The sequence below is a fragment of the Bombus impatiens genome, unplaced genomic scaffold (genome assembly GCF_000188095.3).
Source record: "Bombus impatiens unplaced genomic scaffold, BIMP_2.2 scf_0096, whole genome shotgun sequence".
Classification (NCBI taxonomy): Eukaryota; Metazoa; Arthropoda; class Insecta; order Hymenoptera; family Apidae; genus Bombus; species Bombus impatiens.
The window spans coordinates 951,238-962,488 of record NT_176515.1 but is presented as its reverse complement, the minus strand read 5'-3'; the positions used below and the strand labels follow the sequence as shown (position 1 = coordinate 962,488).

The 11,251-nt window shown below is 36.7% G+C and overlaps 2 protein-coding genes across 2 annotated transcripts in view; one reads left to right on the top strand and one right to left on the bottom strand.

The window, feature by feature from the left end:
- LOC100745361 (glucose dehydrogenase [FAD, quinone]) overlaps positions 1-3,058 on the top strand; it is a 10,539-nt gene extending 7,481 nt beyond the window's left edge. The window contains exon 2 of the mRNA XM_012394618.3: positions 351-3,058. Coding sequence (XP_012250041.1) covers positions 521-2,404 — 1,884 coding nt within the window. The 5' untranslated portion in view covers positions 351-520 and the 3' untranslated portion in view covers positions 2,405-3,058. The remainder of the gene's footprint in view (positions 1-350) is intronic.
- The window catches only part of LOC100744760 (flotillin-2), an 89,880-nt gene extending 80,283 nt beyond the window's left edge, over positions 1-9,597 (bottom strand). The window contains exon 1 of the mRNA XM_012394622.3: positions 9,313-9,597. Coding sequence (XP_012250045.1) covers positions 9,313-9,361 — 49 coding nt within the window. The 5' untranslated portion in view covers positions 9,362-9,597. The remainder of the gene's footprint in view (positions 1-9,312) is intronic.
- Positions 9,598-11,251: the final 1,654 nt, after the last annotated feature.

The window sequence follows — 11,251 nt, the reverse complement described above, 5'->3', positions numbered from 1 at the left end:
AAGAAGTCGAAAATATAGAATAAAAATTTTTCGTTCGAGGCTTTGTTTTCGAGAAAATCGACTTTGAATTTTCGCTCGGTACGCGTGCAGTTTATCGCGTCTCGTTATAACGGATCTCACTGTAGATCGTTGTCTCGATGGAAAAATTAAAAAAGAAAATTTTTATTCTATATTTTCGACTTCTTTTTTCGCCTAGAATCACCCCTTTTCCGTTTGTACCACCAATTACCAACCACCCTGTCTACGATTCGAGCATTCTTTCGCAAAGAAATTTCCCACGAATGTATAAAAATTCACAGCTTATCTATCTCTTTTATCTGGTTTAACGCTCGTCGTTCGTTTGTTTACAGAGAAGCAATGAAGAACGTAAATCCCCGCGTATCATCCAAAGTACATCGTATCGAGAAAATCCGCACGCGGCCACCAGACATTCTTTCATGATGACATACGAAGCAGCGAAAACACTTCAAAATCGGAAATATCATTCGGTGAAATTTAAGAATCTATCTAGTGGAAAAGAATGGTATTCAGCGCGCTCGTGGTCACGTCAGCCTTGAAGGGTGCTTTGAGCCTGGTGGGCACGAGTTTGTGGCTAATCCCCCTATTAATAGCAGGTCTGTCCTACTATCGATACGATCAACTGGACCCGGAGAGTCGGCCTATCGACAAATATCCTCTCTACGCGGAATACGATTTCGTGATCGTGGGAGCTGGATCAGCCGGGGCTGTCGTAGCTAATCGGCTATCAGAAATATCAAAATGGAACGTTCTTCTACTAGAGGCTGGTCCGGATGAGAACGAAGTAACCGACGTACCTTCGTTGGCGGCGTATCTTCAATTGACGAAATTAGATTGGAAATATAAAACAGAACCGACGGGGAGAGCCTGTCTGGCTATGAAAGGTGGTCGCTGTAATTGGCCTCGTGGCAAAGTTCTAGGTGGTTCGAGCGTGCTCAATTACATGTTATACGTCAGAGGGAACAGACACGATTACGATTACTGGGAGTCGATGGGCAATCCTGGTTGGGGATACGACCAGGCGTTGTATTATTTTAAGAAATCCGAGGATAACAGGAATCCCTACTTGCAGAGGAGTCCGTATCACTCGACTGGTGGGTACTTGACGGTGCAAGAATCTCCGTGGAAGACTCCTTTGGTAGTGGCGTTCGTTCAAGCAGGAACGGAGATGGGCTACGAGAACAGGGATATAAACGGACAAGAGCAAACGGGATTTATGATAGCTCAAGGGACGATCCGCCGAGGTAGCAGATGCTCGACGGCGAAGGCGTTTCTGCGACCAATTCGACTGCGCAGGAACATTCACACCGCCATGAATTCTCACGTAACCAGAGTTCTGATCAACCCTGTCACCATGAAAGCAACAGGCGTCGAGTTTGTCAGGGATGGTCGCAGACAAATGGTCCGAGCGAGAAAGGAAGTGATTCTTTCGGCCGGAGCGATAAATAGCGCTCAGATTCTCATGTTATCCGGTGTAGGACCGAAGGAACACCTGCGTCACGTTGGAATACCGGTGATCAAGGACCTTCGAGTGGGCGACAATCTACAGGATCACGTTGGCATGGGTGGTTTGACGTTCCTGATAGACAAACCCGTGGCTATTGTTCAGGATCGGCTGCAAGCGGCTCCGGTAACGATGCATTACGTGGCGAATGGAAGGGGTCCGATGACCACTCTAGGCGGCGTCGAGGGCTACGCCTTCGTCAACACGAAATACGCCAATCGGTCCATCGATTATCCGGACATTCAATTACACATGGCGCCGGCGTCCATAAATTCAGACGACGGCGTGCAAGTTAGGAAGATTCTCGGAATAACCGATCAAGTGTACGATACCGTGTACAGACCTATAACGAATAAGGACGCATGGACCATCATGCCTCTTCTGCTCAGGCCTAGATCGAGAGGCACGGTCAGGCTACGTAGTTCCAATCCGTTTCATAGCCCGCTCATCGACGCTAATTATTTCTCCGATCCGATGGACATCGCCACTTTGGTCGAAGGTGCGAAAATCGCGATCAGAGTTAGCGAGGCGAAGGTTTTTAAGCAGTTTGGATCGAGAGTTCACAGGATCAAACTGCCTGGGTGCAAACACCTGAAATTTGCTTCGGACGCGTACTGGGAGTGTCACATTCGACATATTTCGATGACCATTTATCATCCGGTCGGAACAACGAAGATGGGCCCTTCCACCGATCCCACCGCCGTCGTCGATTTTAGGCTGAAGGTACACGGAATCGAAGGGTTGAGGGTGATCGACGCGTCGATCATGCCTACCATTTGTAGCGGAAACACGAACGCGCCGGTAATTATGATCGGAGAGAAGGGAGCCGATCTCGTAAAGAACGATTGGCTGACGGTAGAAACTGCGAGAAGAAGCTATTAGCGGATCGAGTAAAAGTTAGTAAAAAGTTGTTGATCTTTACTAGATAGATATATCTGTTGGTACTTTAGTTACGTTTTGTTGTTGGTAGATTTGTACTCTTTTGTGTGTTCGTGCGTGCGCGCGTGTGTATGTGTGTGTGTGTGTGTACTTGATTATATGTACATAAAAATGAAATTTTGTTAAATTAACCGTAGTATTATCGTTAAGTGAAAGGTTGTTACAAAACGATCCGATACAGCGAACGAATCAAATTGCATCGAAAATGAAATAACTTCATCGTATGGTTGGATTAACTGTAAAGTTTATAATTTTACAAAATTTAATTACAAGCTATGAAACGATCATCGAAAAAAGCGAAATAGGGAACCTTCTTACATATAGAATCAGATCGTGCTCTACAAGCAGAAATTACGAATTAATGTTAATATTTTATCATCGATCAAGAAGCTTATGACGTAAACGCATTGCACACAGGTGGGCAGATAGCTCGTATCCGCATCTCCGGATAATTACATGAATTTCACGTAATACTTGTCTCGTTACACGGTTGTTATCATCGGAGGTAAACTGAATTGCAGGGATCGAAATACGATCGTGCAACACGGACGAGGAGGAAAGATACGAAACTACAGATTAAAAAATTGTGTAACAGAATTTATTCACCGAATGTCAAGAAAAATTAGACCATGGTGATAATCGATGCAACTTTAAATAAAATAAATAATAACAGAAAATTTGACTAAATTGCACGAAGAAACACCAATCCTGTATCTCAAGAAAATAAAGGATATTTTACGCGAGACTTAACTATGTTATATAACACAACGCGTTATGTACTTTAAGAAAAATATCTGTTTCTTTTGATTTAAACGAACGAGAAGTCCTTTACGAATGAAAAATTCCATGGCAACATGGAATGGCAAATTTCATAACTATCACGCTATTTGATTCAAAATAGCGACTTTTGAATAGATGAACACAAGTTTACCTCCTCTCGAATTCTTTTTCCTACTTACCCTATTACCTATTTTCCTCGAGAATAACCATACAATTTTTGTTCAATAAGCGAGCTCTTTTTTTCTCAGGTTCTTTTTTTTTCTTCGTGCACGTGCCATATCTTATTACGTAACTTCTCCGCAACAAATCTGTGTGTAATTAAACTTTCAAGCCAGAATATTTTAAAAACTAATCTGCAACTATGAACAACGAATGTCACAAACATAATACATATTTAAATCCTGTGTACCGTTCAGAAGATTAAACTTTTTTCTTCGACACGAACATTCGTTATTTTATGTAAAGAGAAGAATTCTTATAGTTTATTAGCGAGATAGTAATCGAAATCGTATACTATTAATCGGAAGTCTAACATCACAATCAATGCATCATACTGCACCCATTTTTAATAATTTTTTTTTTTGTAGTTATTCGATATTGAAATTTATCAAAGAGAAGTACGTGTTAATCAATAGACGAGTGATAACAAATTTCTCACCTATATATTCGAATGAAATGGTTGAACAAAGGGTCGAATCTTCGTCTTATCGTACATTTATAAAATAAAATACCAAAAGTTGTACCTATCGTTCGATTAATTCGTTAATTGAATTATCCTTTGACGTAAATATAAGTACGTATTACTTATATTCGATAATTGTATGTACATTGTATCACATATACCGTATCGATGTAACAAATAATGTAAACTTCGATCGACGAATAGTAATAAAAAAATGAACAATTTATAACTTCCATCTCGAATTATTACGCGTAGCCATTAAATATAATCAGCTATATACAAATTTCGAGAATTTTGACTCTACACCGGAGGAACGCATGATCGGCAGTCTAATGATGATTCCGAACATCCTTCACGAAAATCAACTATTCTCAGCGAATGTAACGATCGGTCCGAATTCTCGATACGATTTCATTGTGAATGTCGGCGTTCTCCTGATCAAAGCTGGTCTCGATGAGAATTTCTTTATAGCCATTGCTCTGCTGCTTATGCCCTTTTTACAAACTGTCTCAATGATCGATCGAATGTACGAAACGAAACCATCCGACCGATACTGCAGAGCGGTAATCGGTCGCAGGTGTAGGATTCCTAGAGCCAAAGCGAAGGGTGGATACGTACGGTGGACCAAACTTCACCGTGCGCGATCAAGCAGGCACAAACATGTAGGATCAAGCGAATAATTTCAAGCCACAAGGTCGAGGATTTCATATTAGATCGAAAAGGACCGCTAACCATCACTGGCTGCGAGAGGCTCGCGTTTTTTATTATCCGCTTTAATTATCTGAGCCACCCCGACGACATCGGAATTTTGATGAAAGTCGAAGTTTCCAGAGCAAGGGCCATGGAAAAACTTGGTACTTAATTTTATAAACAAACGTGTTCATCCGAGTGTAAGAAACACCAGTTTGATTCCGACGATTACTAGGGATGCAATTTAAGATCGGAAACATTGACCTTCTATCGCTACAGTGGAACTTGCAAATGCAATATGTTTTCCTAGAAGTGAGAATCACTTCAACAAAAAGTAATGTCAAAAGTAATAGACGATAATACATTGCAAGGTTATTCTTAACAACAATCTGCTTGGTACAATCCTTACATTAATTTAATGCTATACACACATATACAGGGTGGTTGGTAATTGGTGGCTGAAAGGGAGTGATTCTACGCGAAAAAAGAAATTGAAAATATAGAATAAAAAAATTTTCTTTTTTTCATTTTTCCATCGGGACAACGATCTATAGTGAGATCCGTTATAACGAGACGTGATAAACTGCACGCGTACCGAGCGAAAATTCAAAGTCGATTTTCTCGAAAACAAAGCTTCGAACGAAAAATTTTTATTCTATATTTTCAACTTCTTTTTTCGCCTAGAATCACCCCTTTTCCGCTTGTACCGCCAGTTACCAACCACCCTGTATATATATAGTGCCTACTATAATGTCAATAGAATACGAATATTCGTCCAAATATAAAAGATTATTTTTCCTACTACAAAAGCCAATTTGCGTTTCCACGCAATACCGACATTTTTACGACTCGTGGATCGATGTAGATATATGCATTTCCATCTAGTTGAACAACGAAGGAAGAATTCTGCTGAAATTGCACAAAAACTATCTACCCTCCGATTTCAATAATTTTTGAACACGAAAGCTCCGTGCACAACCGCGTAGCGACAGCAAGAAATGTCTGTTGTAATATTACTCGATTAAATATCATCGATGTATTAGATTAGATTTTCCTCACGGCGGGCGGATTAAGAAACTAACTTAGACCCAATACATTAAAGATGTTCGTTTTTAATTGGATCATAACAAAATGATACACCTAAGTGTACCACTTAAATTAATTATGAACTGTTTGTTATACGAAACATGTTTCGATCAAAGAGGGGGCACGATATAGTAATTAGTTAATTGATATTTTCCTTTCTTGTTGAAATACGAAGGCCACGAACGTTGTAGGTTAGAATTGTAATTGTAAAAGCTACATTGTACAATATTATCGTGGGGAAGAGTAATTTCGCTTCATCAATCTTATAAAAGATAACAAATGGTTTGCGTGTACGACAAGAATATGGAGGATGAGTCATACTTCCTCTTTCCATAAAAATACTTCTGCGAAAAAATACATGTGAAAATGGCAACCGATTAGATAATAACCATTTTTTATTTATCATCATTTCGATTATTTTACGTTTATTTCTGAAAAGATGAAATTCATGAAAATAAAATTCGAAAACTTTTTGCAACAACTCTAAAACATTTAGTAGGTTTTATCCTAAGTATCCTCACTAATTTCGAGGATTTTTTAATATATTGTAGAAATCAACATTTTAAATAACTTCTCTCTGTACATATAATCGTCGCTCGGCCACGGATTCTAGGATATTTGCAAAAATCTGTCGCTATCATTACTACTACTGCTACTAGTGAATTCTGCCTATAGTTGTGCATCCGTGACAGCCTATGCGGAAGTATTGGTTTCCTGCTGCCGTGAGGAGACCGGATAAAATCACACCTATCCCAAAATCTATATAAGTTATAAACAAAAAATAAGAATTAGATTTGTGTTAGACGTTATTTTATCCGAAGCTTCGAACGAAAAATTTTTATTCTATATTTTCAACTTCTTTTTTCGCCTAGAATCACCCCTTTTCCGCTTGTACCGCCAGTTACCAACCACCCTGTATATATATAGTGCCTACTATAATGTCAATAGAATACGAATATTCGTCCAAATATAAAAGATTATTTTTCCTACTACAAAAGCCAATTTGCGTTTCCACGCAATACCGACATTTTTACGACTCGTGGATCGATGTAGATATATGCATTTCCATCTAGTTGAACAACGAAGGAAGAATTCTGCTGAAATTGCACAAAAACTATCTACCCTCCGATTTCAATAATTTTTGAACACGAAAGCTCCGTGCACAACCGCGTAGCGACAGCAAGAAATGTCTGTTGTAATATTACTCGATTAAATATCATCGATGTATTAGATTAGATTTTCCTCACGGCGGGCGGATTAAGAAACTAACTTAGACCCAATACATTAAAGATGTTCGTTTTTAATTGGATCATAACAAAATGATACACCTAAGTGTACCACTTAAATTAATTATGAACTGTTTGTTATACGAAACATGTTTCGATCAAAGAGGGGGCACGATATAGTAATTAGTTAATTGATATTTTCCTTTCTTGTTGAAATACGAAGGCCACGAACGTTGTAGGTTAGAATTGTAATTGTAAAAGCTACATTGTACAATATTATCGTGGGGAAGAGTAATTTCGCTTCATCAATCTTATAAAAGATAACAAATGGTTTGCGTGTACGACAAGAATATGGAGGATGAGTCATACTTCCTCTTTCCATAAAAATACTTCTGCGAAAAAATACATGTGAAAATGGCAACCGATTAGATAATAACCATTTTTTATTTATCATCATTTCGATTATTTTACGTTTATTTCTGAAAAGATGAAATTCATGAAAATAAAATTCGAAAACTTTTTGCAACAACTCTAAAACATTTAGTAGGTTTTATCCTAAGTATCCTCACTAATTTCGAGGATTTTTTAATATATTGTAGAAATCAACATTTTAAATAACTTCTCTCTGTACATATAATCGTCGCTCGGCCACGGATTCTAGGATATTTGCAAAAATCTGTCGCTATCATTACTACTACTGCTACTAGTGAATTCTGCCTATAGTTGTGCATCCGTGACAGCCTATGCGGAAGTATTGGTTTCCTGCTGCCGTGAGGAGACCGGATAAAATCACACCTATCCCAAAATCTATATAAGTTATAAACAAAAAATAAGAATTAGATTTGTGTTAGACGTTATTTTATCCGGCCAATACTAATGCATACCCTGCCATGGACGCACAATTTTTTTTTTTATTTATTAATATTTACAATCAATTCTCGCATTGAGGATTTTCAGTAATTTTTTCTGGCGTGGCGCAGTGACATGGCTAATTATTTATAATAAGTTAATACTTATTATAGATAAGTATAATTTATAAGTAAATGTTATAAATAAGTAAATATTACTTAATATAAATATCTAATTAAATCTAGTGGACGCACAATTATAGGTTGGATTCACTGTGGTGATGGTGGTTGACAGTCTTTTGTGAATATCTAGAAAACTATTACCGAGCGGTGGTTGTATGTATAGGAAAAAATTTTTCAGAATCATGTCCCCGACGACATATTTCAAAATTATCGAAATCGGTGAGGTGGATGGGATATCGGTAATTATCGTATGTATAATAATATATGTATATCTGTAATATATCGACCGCTTCGCTCTAGAATCTATATGAATTAATCAATAATTATTTCATTCTAATTTTTATTACGCAATTCATACCTTGCAATTAAATGAAGCCTTTTGTGCTAGCTCTTATCGTCTATCACAAACGATAAATGAACAAGTTCAAATACATAGACTAGATACACAGATTCGTTTATTTGTAATATTTTTAACAAAGTAGCTATCCAAGTGCATGGCTGCATGTATGCAGAAGAATATAACTTCCAGTAATATTTACAATTATGATTCACATACGATTGAAGTATTTTCGCAGGAGCCAAATTATTTCGTAATTAAATAAAGAAATAATAGTAAAATAATATAGTTATGCAAGTGAAAACTATTGACCCTATGACCCTATTTCCAATTACTTGAATTAAACTACATACTTATGTATGCTACGTATTACATTTAAGTTTATCAATTTCACCTTGAGGATATTTAACCCAGATCTATTTTCCAACTTACTTTTAGAACTTACTTTAGGACATATACATATGTGTGTGTGTGTATGATTAATTATATTAATGTTAATCACATTTTTCCACGACGAACTGATAATTAAAATTCATTTTTCCACATTACGTGCTTATTTATCTTTACGTTAACAATAATTCCAACATGCGCATCATATTATCCTATGTTTAGTGCAGCAAAATAAAAGATTCTCAATGTTATGAAATTAATAACCAAGATTCTCTACGGTGCGCATTCGTTGTATCGTGTTAATCAAATAGCTATTGACACATGCATAAATTAGGAAGTGTCACTACGAGCGAAACCAAATACACTAAACTGATACTGACAAGGGCGGTGTACTGTCAGATGATTAAAGTTAATCGTTCGATTAATTTTATAAATGTACTGAGATTCTATACAAATTGCTCTAAAACAACAATCTCTCAAAATTCGTAGCATACGATAATTTACGTCACTTTTTTCAAATTAGCGACAGAAGCCTACGAAAAATACCAAGCGTGGCAGCTCTAGTTTAATATATTGCACCGCTTGATCGAGTTGTAAAAAATACTTATTTAGCATTCATCTATACATACCTGATACGACCAAAGCTTCGTTTGGACCACAAGTATGAACGTTTCCCATTGTCAGATAAACTCTTTCTTAATGAAGATGCAACAACAAACCGGCACAAGCAAACAACCAGAACTAAAACGGTTACCACTGACACTAATCTATACAATAAATTGGTAGTAATGAAATATGGATTATTTCAAAAACCCCGGTAAATCATTAATAACATGCAACAATACGTGTTAGTCGCGCGTCGTAAGGTTACGATGTTACTCAAAGCCACTACCCAAATTTGTAGCTTTTGCAAAACCCTAGCTTGCAACACTGCCAACCTCGACATTTCCACGTACAGCGACATCTCTTCAAAATGAACCATCTCCTCTATATGTACTTATTTAAAAGCTCATTTCTAAATTTCCTTTACTTCAAAGAGTTTTGGCAAGTAATTTCCTAATAATAATAATTGTATTAAAATATATTGGGAAATGAAACGATATGTTTATATCGTTGTATTTTAGGAAACCTGGGGAATTTTAGGTTGGGTTGTTGCCCGTGGAACGCTGAAGCCACGATCCTATACCATAAAAATATAAAGATAGATTACGCGAGTCATACGTTACCGTGTAAGTGGATGCGGTATGGGAATAGAAAGAGGACGCTACATGGAGGCTACTCGTGTCTTTGTCTGATCAACACGCACATTGACACTGTTCGTTGAACGGTGTTACACTCGCTATTTACTGCCCGAATGTGTATACGTTATTTGCAAATGTGCAGCTCTTTCTAATCCCATATTGCATTCACTTGTACCGTGATCATACAGAAGAGCGATGAGCAACGAGCGACAATCCGTCGCTCAGCTGTATTGCTTATTCCACGTATATAAATCTGTAAATTTGATTTATTTTCTCGAAACACTGCTCGTGAATTTAAAGTTAAATGAAATTGGAGAATATCGAATAGATTAGAATCGAACACAGAATTTTAAATGAAGAAAATTTTAGAACCCTGTATTAATTTGAAGAACTTAAATACAAATTTAAGAGATTTTAAAACTTGTACAATTATTTACGTTTTGAACTCCCAATGCATTAAGTTCAACGATAAATTTCATGTCTAATCTTCCTAATTTACTTTATTTATACCCTCGGTTTTACATTAATAAAACGCGATCTATTTGATATCCAATTGAGAAAATTGTTAGTAATTTACGTTGATAAAAATAAATTTGATTGGGATGGATCATATAGAAAAGTAATAATTGGGATAATATGTTCCTTCCGATGGTAACGAAAATAAATATGCGAACTAACGTGCGATTGGAAATATAATTATCAGCGATAATCAATAAATTTTCTGTCAAAATTCTTCCGTTTATTGACCCAACTATGTCGCTGCACAATTGAGCCGTTTAATGCAAAAGTGGTGTAATTCAAAAAGTTTGATTACTGGATAACGAGGGCTAAAGTAAACATGTAAGGGAATGAGTGGACGATTCCTACTTATTCTGTTATCCACCAAGAAACTAGTGAAGATATACTTACATCAATTCTGCACAAAACAAAATGAAAGTCATGCTTTCGAGACGTGGTGCCAAACCAAATAGACAACAAATTCACTTACTCCGCTTTTGCATTAATCGGCTCAATTCATATTTACCGCACCAAAATTCATGCTATGAGGAACAACAAGCTACGTCGGTACATGAGGTTCTTAAAATTTACGCTACGGGGAGGCACAAGATACGACAGTATATAACCACATACGAGGTATAAGAATATAAGAATATCATATTTTAAATACATATATCATTTTCGTTTTTGCTGCTTTTACTTAAATGTAAGACAATTTTCTTCTTTACATCAAAAATTATTTAACATGTACAGTAAAAAGAAGAGAAAAATATATGAATTTTTTTATATGAGTTTTAAATAGTATAAGTTTTATATGTACCATATCATT